The sequence below is a fragment of the Ambystoma mexicanum genome, chromosome 2p (assembly GCF_040938575.1).
Source record: "Ambystoma mexicanum isolate Mex_15411 chromosome 2p, UKY_AmexF1_1, whole genome shotgun sequence".
NCBI classification, from domain to species: Eukaryota; Metazoa; Chordata; class Amphibia; order Caudata; family Ambystomatidae; genus Ambystoma; species Ambystoma mexicanum.
In genome coordinates, this window is record NC_090923.1 from 1,406,420,824 (window position 1) to 1,406,433,871 (window position 13,048).

The 13,048-nt window shown below is 44.2% G+C and overlaps 1 protein-coding gene across 1 annotated transcript in view; it reads right to left on the minus strand.

Annotated features, from left to right (window-relative positions):
* The window catches only part of LOC138567555 (uncharacterized), a 310,480-nt gene that overhangs the window by 138,302 nt on the left and 159,130 nt on the right, over positions 1-13,048 (minus strand). Inside the window, exon 3 of the mRNA XM_069645890.1 lies at positions 6,990-7,118. Within this exon, the coding sequence (XP_069501991.1) occupies positions 6,990-7,118 (129 nt within the window). The remainder of the gene's footprint in view (positions 1-6,989; positions 7,119-13,048) is intronic.

Consider the following 13,048-nt stretch of genomic DNA (forward strand, 5'->3'; position numbering starts at 1 on the left):
CACTGCCACAACGCAACGGGTTATCGCTGTAAGCACGGATGCGTCTGCCGACATGTGGACGCCTCGAGTCGCTTGTATGGTGGCCTAGGGCTAGTAGTCCAAATCGCCACGGCAGCCTACACTCTCTGCCGTAACAGCTGTAGGAGCACAGTGCAAGACGGCCATGGTGCCCGTAATTCCCGACACATGATCACTCACTGCCGACTGTGACTAGGGCTGATGGTAATGGTAGGGCCAAACATCCGGAGGGCTGCAGGTTGTCCAGTACCGTCTTCGAGTCTCTGGTTGCACCGGAGGTAGTCCAGTAGGGAACATAATAGTTTTATTCATGATTGGAACTGCAGCTTAGTCCTATTTCTGTTGCAGACTTCGACTCAGACATCCAGGTGAGTTCTGGAAATCCACTGTTGGCTCCAGTTACACGGCCTACGAATGGAAAGAGCGGAAAAGGGGGAAAGGAGGGAAGAGTCTGCACTATCATTAACAAAGGATACTCTATACTTTTCTGCCACATATACAATTTCAAAGACATCCTTCCCAAACTGGAAGGCAGAATTTTGAAAATCATGTGAGCAGAGTCAATTTGCAGTTTATAGGATGTGGCTCTGAGCCAATAAACATCTTGCTTCTTTTCATCCTTACCCTCCGAGAACTGGAGGACCCATCTTGTCTCTGGCATCTGGCTTCGAAGAACAAAAAGACATTTCTTCTGGAACCGTCCTTGGACTGACTGGAGACAGAATCTTTTGTTGGGTGCCTTTAAAATCAAGCCCAGGGAAATGCCATGCAGCACCTGTGACAAATCCAGGGAATTTGTCTCCTCTCCCCAAGGGGAGCCACCCCCTTTGGGACTGGGGAGGTGAGCCCACTACGAAACAGCAGGTGTCCACAGACTTGTGGAACACTCCCGTCCCCTGCACACCCTAATGTTGTAATGACAACCAAAAACCATATGATTTTACCGTATTAAAACTTTATGTATTGATGATCTAATCATCAGTAAATTAGATCATCCTTGAACAGGATTTTTTAATGCAAAAACAATTCAATAGAACCTTTCTGTAAATTTGTGACAAAATAATACAACTTCAAATCAATTAATCTTTATGTAAGTATTGACTGTTACTTCACAGTCAAATTCCATCAATGCTTCAAAGTTAAATGTATAGAATACAGGTAAACAGTTGCACTTCATACAATCTCATAGTCCAACTTTTACAGTGGTAAGTGATGTTCCCCAAGATTTTTAAGTGCAATACTCTACGCCTTTCGGGGAAAGTATCTCCCCTTCTAATTTCAACACCAAACAATATCGTCTGTCATAACTGGACGGTTATCCATAATTAATCACCTGATTTCGCTTTTCACTTTTTCTTTATTTAGGGCTCTAATGCCAACTTGATTTGTGTTGTGATCCCAATCCTAAAAAAAGGGTAAGAAAGACTGTTTATAAGTCTCAAAGGTAAAAAAGGAGGGATATGTTTATAATAAAAGTGCAACCGCATATATCTCCTCAGTGATTTCAATAAAAATCCATAATTACCTGAAAAAAGGTTAGATCTGGCCAAAGTAGATAAGGGATTTGGCTTCTGTAATGTAGGTGGCTATAAGAAATCTCCCCTCCTGTTAGTAGCCATCAAGGCGCTCTTACTTGTATGTGTTAACGTGTAAATATGAACAACATCCTAAGTAGCTGCTCTTCTAAATTCAAAAAATTACAACCACAGCTGCATTAGTCAATATAACGGGATTGCCGTTTATTACCCTACTCGGGGGAAAAAAGAACCTTACCATACTCATTTGGTGTAACTTAGTCAGATGACACTTAATTCACTCTGGAGCCCCTCTGATCTTTCTCAAGGATTTTCAAAAAGACAACTGCAATAAATCATAGTATCTATGGGTATCTGATCCCGGTCCCGATGGTATATTCATTTATAATCAACTGTCTATTGCACTTAAAAAACTTGGGGAACATCACTTACCACTGTAAAAGTTGGACTATGAGATTGTATGAAGTGCAAATGTTTACCTGTATTCTATAAATTTAACTTTGAAGCATTGATGGAATTGGACTGTGAAGTAACAGTCAATACTTACATAAAGATTAATTGATTTGAAGTTGTATTATTTTGTCACAAATTTACAGACAGGTTCTATTGAAGTGTTTTTGCATTAAAAAATCCTGTTCAAGGATGATATAATTTACTGATGATTAGATCAATACATAAAGTTTTAATACGGTAAAATCATATGAATTTGTGGTTGTCATTACAACATTAGGGTGTGCAGGGGACGGGAGTGTTCCACAAGTCTGTGGACACCTGCTGTTTCATTGTTAGACAACCCAGTGTCAGGGTTGGTATTCTCCCCTGCACCCTACTAACTATCCTAAAATATTTACTATATCAAGAGATAGGTGTGCTCTAGGCCAATTAGTTTGTAGCTAGGTGAGCACACTACGCCCAACAGCCCCCTAGGGGACATGTAAACCTGGATCCCACTGGAGGGTGATTCCCCCTACAGAATAGGCTGTCCCTTAGCAGGGATACGGGTCACATTCCCTTGTCTCAGCAAGTCCCTGTCTTCATTGGTTATTTGGGAGTTGGGCCAAATGACTGTGCCAATGTTTTACCTGGTTGGGTTTCTGACCTTGTACTGTTACAACACTCCAGATGGATATAAAGGCCCTGTGACACCTGCATGAAGGAAAGCAAGAGAGCGAGCCGTAGTGCTGCACGCAAACCTGCGCAGCCAAGACGCAGAGGAGGGCCCGCCCCCCTTCGAGTCAAGTGTGGGCGCCAGCCCATACACATGGTGTGGAGCATGTAGTAGCAAGGAAGACCGCAGAGCACTGCTCCCTGCATCTAGGCCAAGAGCTAGAAAAGCTCAGCCTGCCCTACTGAGAAGAGACACAACCGTCTGAACCAGTGTCAACTGGCGCCTGTTGGAACAAACGCCAAAAAGTCCCGTTGGGAATGGATGGGAAGCAGTGAAGCCCACACACCGACATGGAAGACCATCGAGAAGCAGGAGCCGTGCTGACCCCCTTCCCCAAGGAAAATCACCGCCACGAGACAGGTATGTGGTAAGTTCAAGGAACCGGGAAGTGAGCAGACTGGCCTGAAGAGACCCCCGAGCCAGGGTGAGCAAACAAAAGGCCCAAGAGGGTCTGGGTCATCAGACAGCCAGAGACGGTTCAAGAACCTGAAAACCCCAAACCGGGTTGAGAATGAAAAGGGCTCACAAGGGGCCTACACATCACATTACCCAAGACGGGGCAACATTCTGAATACCCCACAGCAGGGTGTGTGACACCAGACAGTGTCTCACCCACTAGTACCCCGAGAATCTCTCTCAGGTGGCCAGGGCACGGCCATCACCTTTGGATCCAGACCCTGGGGGGGGACCAGTGTGGGAGGATCACCTGGGTGAGGGGTCTACGGGGAGTGGTACGCCCGATGACCAGACGCGGTATCCCCTTCCCTCTAACACCTTGGCCCCCATCCTACCCGGTAGGATATTTAGCAACTCTACCCCCCTGGTTTCCCTTTCCTACACAAACACTTCCACACGGACAGCCCGCTCAGAGAGAAAACAGACTCACACCCGAGCACTGTACCCAACATGTCCCGCTACTATGGTCAGGCAATTCATGGCAACTACTCACACCTGACTTCAATTAAGCTTCCCCACACGGATAAAAAGCAAAGCACGAGAGCACACTCTGAGCGCGGCAGAGTACACAAAGGAACAGTGTTTGAGACGGCAGCTGAACGAGGGGAGAAAGTCGGTAAACCAAGAAGGATGCACCAGGAGGGAAATACCATTGACCTTTCTGGTGGAAAACCATTACCTTCGGCCAGGAAACAAGAAAGAATCCTACATTGTGTGTCGGAGATACCAGGGGCCCTCCTGCATGACTGATCGAGTTGAGGAGGAGCAGCAGCCGCCGTGGTACGGTCCTTGGCTCCAAGATTAAAGCAGCGCCCGCAAGATTAACACAGCCGGTGAGTTGGGGAAAATCGATGCAAAGCCGGTCTGTGGTGAAATCAAGGTTGTAAGCAGGAACATTGTATAAAGTGCGCAAGAAGGAAGATTTGTAACGCATGTGATGAAAGACACAAGAAAAATGAATAGCTGATGGATGTTTGAACTAAGAGAAGACACATACACCTGTGATGGTCCAGCACCGCAAGGTCTCTGTAAGGTGTCCAGCTAAAAATGATGAAAGTAATAGATGAAAGTGAGAAATGAAGTGAATCAAAGTGGTCCTGCAACAATGTAGGTAAAATCCATCACACAATGGAAAGTCTTCGATTTTTAAACGGTCCGAGCCCGAAGAAGGGAGACCAATTGAGTACATTGCGTTAAGGGGTCCGAGCCCAAAGGAGGGAGATCCATGGTGCGAGCCCAATTGAGGGAGACCAATTGTGAATATTGTGCTAAAGGGGATCCGAACCTGAAGGAGAGAGACCCATGGTGAATAGTGAACCTGAGAACCTGTGAATGTGAAAAACCTGGGAAGAAAGGGAATTTTGTGCTTGTTACGTCAGGCCCTGTGCATTAAGGAGACTTAGAATGGCAAAGAGACTTTGGCACAGAAGGGCCCGATACCTATGTTTTGAACAGTATCCTCGTGGCAGAGAAGCCAGAGTGTGTGCGAAGCTCGAACATGCCGCTTTGTCCCGTGCTGAAAACATGGAGAAGGAAAGCCAACTGCTCATCTAGCCCGACATATTATTTCTTAAACACTTTTCTTTTGCATATCTTGTTATCCCACACCATTTGTATTTAGTATAGGCCCTTTTATTTTGACAAAGACTCCACTAGGACTGCGTTATTATTATTTGATGGTCGTAGCTTGCTCCCATCCTTAGATTTAGGTTTAGATAGGTGTTTAACCAACCCATTGAAGTTCAATAAACACCCTTGAACTATGATCACTTGAGACGAGAAACCACGAGAGGGGCCAAGAACCCAAAGAACCCAAGATACAGAACAAGCATCCCAAGCAGGGGTGAGAGAGTAAAGACCCTACAAGGGGGGTGTAAAACCCGAGACCCCAGGTAGGGCCAGGAACCAGAGGGGTTCCACACCAAACCCGGAGAGTTTGGTCATGTAAGGACATTGGAAGAGACTGTTTGATACAGAATTGAACAGCAAGCTCAGGTGCCTAGAGATACTTTTTTTTCTCATGCCACCGACAGGAGGCTTTTAGGGCACACGTTTTGTAAATGTAAGATGGGCTGAAGTCCCAGAAGCATTACCTGGTGATGTGCCAAAAAAGTGGAGTGTGGGTCAGAAACCCTGTTTTTCTTTGTACTTTTTGTTACTTTGTAGTGGTGGGGTTACGATAAGCCTAGAAATGTTTATAGACAGAGGACAGGTTAACCTTTTCTACGACATCCTGATGTGCACCCTTTTGGAATCTTGTTCTATTACCACAGGGACCAGAGTGGAAGGATTAGACTAGAGTCTTTGCACCAAAATAACAGTATTTCAGCACAAGATACAAGGAGTTGTTGGTCTCCTGATTCTGACATATTACACTCTTTACTGTTAAATGACTTGCAGGTGAACGCCAGCGATTCCTGGCGTTGCACCCCTAGCTCCAAGCTTCATATGACCAGCAATTCGGGAGGATAGCTTGGGGGCAACGCACTCGCCTTGGAAACAAGACGATGTGGTGCAACACAGGTTTGATCCCCGGGTCCGCGCTTCGAAACTTCTGGGTATTAAAAGTGTTATAACTAACCAATTACAATCAATTGTTTACATGTTCACGCGTGTTCAACAGCAAAGCAATCTAAATCTCCTTTCTCTCCATCATTGCTGCTATGAAGTAATTCTACCTAGGGACAGCAGCTGCATTCGCTCCAAGACCCTTCCACATAGAGAAGTTACAGCCTTTAATACAACAACTTTTGTCTTCTAAAGGTGAAGAGAACATTTATGGCATTTTATTGTTGATGTTTGGACAGCCCCGACACAAAGGACTGGGGGTGGTTGCAAGGATACCCTTGACATACATCTCTGACATCTTTTGTGGCATGAAACACGGCTTGCCCAACATTTATCTCCACCATCTGCCAGCAACGTGAAAAGCAGATGCAAAGAGATGCCTGCAGTTTTATGACTTTGGCTGGATGGCAAGTACATCACATTTGGGCTGAGACCGTTATGAGCCAGATGGGAGTCTTTTGGGTCTGCAAATGAGTAGAAGATGCCTGTCCTGCAGAGACATCTTTTGCACCCCATAACCTCCTGATCTGGCTCATGGGATTCATTTATCATTTTCTCCTGCATGTTATTGCTGATCTGTAGACATTGCTGCATCTGCTCTAGTACCAGGGTTCTCCAAAGTATTGCTCCTACATGGTGCCTCTCATTTGTATCATTTCCTGGCCTTCCTTCATGTGTGGGAAATTGGCCAGCAGCACGGCAAGGTTTGGTCAGCTAATTGACGGGAGAGGGAAGTAGAAGAAGGTCACATGGTGCCCTTGACTTCCTGAGGTGCCTGTGGATCGTCTGGTAGAAATCTGTCTTCCTGCGCCTTCAAGGCTGGCCTCTTGAAGGCCTGTCCTTGTCCTCCATGGACAAAGCATGCAGCACAATCCTCACTGCCCTGTTCATCCATTACAGTACTTGCTGCTTTAAATAGAGGACTCAAAAGTAAGGTTTGGGTAATCGTGTGTTAAGGCTAGTTCCTTATCTGTAGTTGTAAACGTCAATCAAGTGAGGTTCTCCCTTCTGTGACTGCCCTCTACTTATGTTTCCTGCATGCATATCATTTAATTGGTCTTTGCAGTATAGGGTATGGCATATTGTGCTTACCTAACTAATCCTCAGGCGCACTTTGGTGAGCAGGTCCCAGGAGTACAGTCCTTACAGTGGGTAGGCGATAAGATTACAAAGTTTGCATGCCAGATAATGTAGTGGGCAGAGTACAATGCAACCCCACAGGGTAATTCCTGTCATGACCTTACCCTTGGCTGTAATCTCCAGAAGCTCCTGGTACGATGATTCACTAGTTTTCCTTCGTTTAGCAGCGCTTGGACAGGGCTCTTCTCCTCGCTCGATCTGGGACACCACCTCTGGCTTTGGAATCTGAAAGCCTGAAGGGGAAACAAGAACAATTGCAGAAGGTTGTTGGCCTATCAGCACCACAAGTACAACTGAGATACAACACTGCTGCCAGCCTGCAGAACCTTGTTAAATGTATCATTTGTTAAAAGTATCTTGACATGCAATGCTGTGCAGAGTCAGGTAACACTTACTGAAACGTTGGTGCCTAGCAAACTATTTGCGATCTGCATAATCACAGTATTCCTAAAGATAAATTGTTCCCTAAAGCATTGGAATGAAGGGGCATGGCCAAACAGCAGAGAACAGAAGCATGCTACCTGGAGCCTGTGAGACCTGAGGCCCCACTACATGCATGAGTTTACGCTGTCCTCCCACCCCCCATCCCTTTACTTTCCCAAGAGAAGCAGCAGCCAGTGGCATCCCTTTGAATTTCCCCCGGAAACTATATCACACTGCAGAGCCATGGCATTGTCTTCTTCCGGCTTCTGTTCAAAATGGTGCAGTGAGCAAGCTCTGAATGCTTACAGCGGAGCATGGGCGAATCGGCTCCAGCAGAAGCGTCACACGACAAGATGTCCCAGATGCGCGTGAACAATGGTGTGTGTGGCCACCTATGAGCAACGCTGCACTTGGCAGACTGCATTGCTTTGGTTCTGCTGCTTATCAGCTCACCATTCCCGTCCACAAGTTCTGAGCCTTTGGCAAGGGGAAAGGAGCTCTTGCTTCTGCCAGTTTTCATTTAAAATACATGCAAATTATGTCCATCTCAGTCACTTGGATTTTTAAGAATTCCTTCTTACAAGACAGCGAGTTGGTTAAAAAAGCACTCATAACATCAAAAATAAGAATGTATTAATTAGTTTTAAATAAAATATGAGCAGCTCTCCTACACCTAATGCCAAGTAGATTCAATATTGGTGTAAGTCACTTGGTTCCGATAGTATCATACAATGGACACGTAAACAATAAAAAAATGGTACTTCTCTTCGTCCCAAACTTTACAATAATGGCATTTTGATGAACGCCCAATGCCACACTGGTTATTAACTTTTGGAAGTCGGATGATCGCTAGTTGGAACTTTGTGAATGCTTTCCGATATTTCAGATATAGGTAATAATGTATTTCTCTGGACCAAAATAGTATTTCATTCGAGAACATGTGTTCAATTGCCCTTTTAAAATCCAATTGTTAAAATATTAAATGAAGATCACGTCAGATGTTTTCCAAAATTTACAGCGGTCAACCCCAAAAAATAAATAAATGGAGGACCTATTGTCAAGAACTTATTTTTACAAATGTAAACCATCAAAGGGACTTGCCTCCTGGTGTTTCTAGTATATCGCAGAAGCTGTCACAGTAAATTCGCAATTCATATGTAGTGCACAACCTTAGCCAATATAGAAGTGGTTTATTGTATTGACCATCTGTGATGCCTAATTCGAGCTTTGGTAGGGCTGAGAGGGCGCTATAGGGAAGGCTCAGTAAGTCTTTTAGTATATTATTTTCCCTGGTTTTAAGGCAAGAAATGTTACAATAGCCCAAGATCTCCGTTCCACAGGTTGCCACTGGGATTGCTTGGCCCTTGAAAACTTCCAATGCATGAGATATGGTCGTGCCTCACAACTTTGCAGCAAAATTAGCAACTGCCCCTCCTTCCCTCGCTAGTGCAAGGTCCCTTTTTTCTATCTGCAGTAGCCATTTTAATCTATTCTGTAGGCGCAGCATGTGTTACCATTGCTATGGGGGTAATGCAGAATAGAGAACCAGCTAATTTACAATATTCCACAAGGCTGCTCATTTTTAAAAGAAAGGAACACATGGGCTGGGAGGCAAGGCTACTACTGGAGCCAAGGAACGTCCAAGGCATAAGGAAGAATTAAATGCAAAGTCCAAATTGTGTTACGAGAAATGTTTCTTACCATTTCTTTGTGGTTTTCTCAGAGGTTAAATCCAAGTGCATGTCACTGAAAAATTATGAAAGTAGCTCAGTTGTGCAGTCTTGGAAAATTAGACGTTGCCACATTATGGCAAAGATGCACCAACTCTTAAATGTGCGCTTAGAATATAGTGATCACCAGTACACATTTGATGTTTTAGGGGTTAGATTCGAGCTAAATATAAAATATGATAGGCAGTATACTGTAAACCAAGTCATTTGCTCAAAAAGATTTATATTCCAATAGCGTCTGCACTGACCAAATAAAATAACTCTGCTCAACTCTTACATGTTGTACGTACGAGTGATTATGTTCTTACAAAAGCCATGTCCTTCCATTTATATTCCATTTGTTATACATCAAAATACTTTAAAAACGTTTTTAGGCCTCTTCTGAGATTTACAGAATATTATCCTGCATAATTTACATGAACTGGCTCCAGCTTGGATCCTTTTATGCATTTTACAGCTTTTGGTCATAAAATGAAAAGTAAAACCTGGAAAACGTTTTAGGTCTGCATAGTTCCTCTTCGATCAAAAGAAAATGACTGGTACTGGGCCTAACCTCCAACGCAACCCTACAAATGACTGCTCAATTAAGATTATGCATTTATCGAAATGTGTGCAGGAGGGGCAGCTGTAGACTTAAAGACTACTTTTTGCAGAGAATGCACTGTCGCAGCACAATAATCTACTTCCCCATTGCCATGTAGAGGTTGATATCCGGAGACTAGTACATTTTCTAGTTTCAGCTGGAAAATGAGAGATAAGTGTGCAGTTTAGTGCAATTCAAACAGTTGGATTCTTAAATGTGTTCCCACTTGTTACCTTTCAGATAAAGAAAGTGGAACACAGGCCCATCTGCGCATAGTAGAACATTTTGAAGAATTTATCATAGTCTCACTCAGTCATATATGAACAGACAGGGATCTATAAACTTGAGAGCTTTCAGTTTCCTAGCAGCAAAATCAGCATATGCCAGTTACTCATACAGGGAGGTACCCGATTTCTGAGTCTAGTCGAGGTCCCTAGTTTACAGGTTGAAAAGGAAGGGGCAAGAAAGAGCACACCCATATCTCACCCCTCTAGTGGTGCTGAAAATGGGAGTGAACTTTCAGTTCCAACTAAGTCTAACCAATACACAGGTGTGTTGATGCATGTCAATGCATTTTTAAGCATGTGCATTCTCCTAAGGTCTTCAGTACTACCACTCAAGTGGCTACAAGCATCACAGTACATCTGACCCAGAGACACCAAAATTCAAAATACATCATCTGGCTTAGTTTTCTCGACTAGATCACTCATTAAATTGACTCAAATATCATTGCAACATTGAAAAATAATCCTTAGATGTTGCCATCAGCAAAACTATTCTACACACTTTTGATGCTGCAGATTTTATTCTGGGAGCGGGTTTTGATGTTTTATGTATAACTGATCCACTGTTCAATAATTATTCACAGCATATCTCTCAAACTCAGGTTCCTTCAGGATATGAACATTTGCAGATCGTCTTAAAACAGTAAGTGGAGTAGAATTTCTTAACTGCACAAACTGAGTTATCTGTAAAGTCCAATTATTTTAATATAATTTTTAACGTCCACCAGATAATCATATTCTATTCTTGGAGCAGGCATTGGATTTGATGTCTTACGAGCACAGGTCACTTCATATTTAGGCGATTTGAATTCATATTCGAGAAATCGATCTTGTAAAATTGGCTGTTATATACAAGACTATTTATACTCATTCAAAATTGTCGTTATTCTAAATATAACAAGGGGAGAGAATTGCATCTAATTATTTCACAAACGGCCCTCTCCCTCACTGTTGCATTGATTTGTTTGATCATTCAGCACTCCTGCTAGCTAGTTGGAAACTCCCTTACACTAGAGGTCTGTCGTTGACCGGTACAATCTTGACTGGACAAACAAGGGCTATGAATGCCTTGCCCCGCACCCTACCATCTCTCCATATTAGGAAGCTGAAGAGTTGAATTCCGTAGATTACCCTTGAGTATCAACTCAAAGATGTACTCTCATAATTGCTACATTTTGTTGATCATGTTGCCCACATGTGTTAAAAAGTCAGTGGGCCTCATTACAAATCCCCTGGTATGGAAACAACGGCGGCGGTAAACCCGCCGCCACCGTTGTTTCCATGCCGGGCGATCACAACTCTTGCAGGCGTGAGGTGATGTTCCCGCCAGGTCTGATCTGGCGGGTTTAACACCGCCCGCCTGCAGGCGGACGAGGAAACACCGGCAGCATTACGAGATGCTGCCGGTGTTTCCATGATCCCCATTCCCATTGAGTCCCAAAGGACTCACTGGCAATGGGGATTAACACCATTCCGCCTCCGTGATTCCCGGGAAACCGGGGTTGTAATGCCCCGGTAATTCCGGGAATCACGGAGGCGGAATGGTAATACGAGTCAGGCGGTAACCAGGCGGTTTTACCGCCTCAGTTACCGCCGGACTCATAATGAGGTCCAGTGTCTTACTCAAGCTGCACCCTAGCACATAGTTGATCTTACCTGTACCGTACTAAGTGTGCAAAGGTAAACACATTGTGGGAAAGCATCAACGAAGATACACTTGAGAACAGAAGTTTAGGATTCAACCAAGTGGTTTTATTGGTGTATTTGTCAGAATAAGGGTTGGCACAAATGCTTATATGGACTCATGGAGTATATAACTGAAATAGAGTATCTAAATCAAGGCAATGCCGTAAAAGGGCCAACGTAAAGTGAACCTTTTCCACGATCTGCCTCCTCCTATGGTGGAAGTGAAATCTTGAATGGTCTAATATGTCTGTGTCCCTCCAGGGACTCCCTGGTCTATAACTGTATTATGAGAAGGTGGACAACAGATAGTTCAAACCCCAAGCGTAAATCCTTAACGTCCCATCTACGCAATACTACAACACAAAATGTTCAATCAAGTAGCAAAAAAACACAAAAAGGTCCATAAATCCTATTCTTAAACATCTTTTCCTAGTCCAACATAGCAAAGGTTCTCATGGGAATGGTTTTCCAGGATACACTAGCAGTCTGGACCCTTCTTTGGTCTTAATGCTTTCACAATGCCTCTCAAGGCTTCTAGCAAAGAGAAGCGAGGCTATAGTCTGTGTGCTGCGCTTAGATATGGGATACATTACTCACCGTAATCGTATTTCTGATGCTTGTATCTGCTTAGATTCACATGCTGTGCATAGGCCGACATCTAGTGGAAGCTGCGGAGTATTACAGTTTGTTTTTCGAAAGTCGAAAATGGGCGTCGACACAGGCGTGCCAGTAATACTATCCCTAGTGTGACGTCCACTGTACCCAAGATCCCTCACGCGTCTAGGATCCTCAGATTGTACTTTTTTTTCCAACATGAGGAAGCATGAGGAGTAGCGTGAGTACAGATAATCCAAGCAGATAGACAGAAAGGTAAGACTACAAGTAATCATGCGCCTTCTCTCGGAGGGGAGGAAGGGTGGGTCGCATGTGAATCTAAGCAGATACAAGCATCAGAAATACGATTACGGTGAGTAATGTATCCCTTCTGAGGCTTGTGGAATCTGCTTAGATCACATGCTGTGCATAGATTAGCGAGCAGTACCAGAAGAAGGAGGTGGGATGTGAGAAGGGTCATGAGCAAACAGGTGTCTTAGAACCGCTTGTCCCACTTGTGTATCTGTCTTGGAATGAGTGTCAATGCAGTAATGCTGAGTAAAAGTGTGAATAGAGCTCCAAGTAGCTGCTTTGCAAATGGTGTCGAGGGGAACATTTGCAATGAAAGCCAGAGTGGCACCAAAGCCTCTAGTAGAGTGGGCCCTTGGCGTAAAAGGCAGAGTCTTTTCAGAAAGAGAGTAACACAGCTGTATACAGTTGATAATCCACTTCGAGATAGCGCCCTTAGAGACGCGATCCCCCTCTTTGCCTGTAGCTACGGAGACAAACAGTTGATCTGTTTTCCTTAGCGGTCTGGTTTTATTTACATAGTATAGGACCGCCCTACGCACATCTAGGGTGTG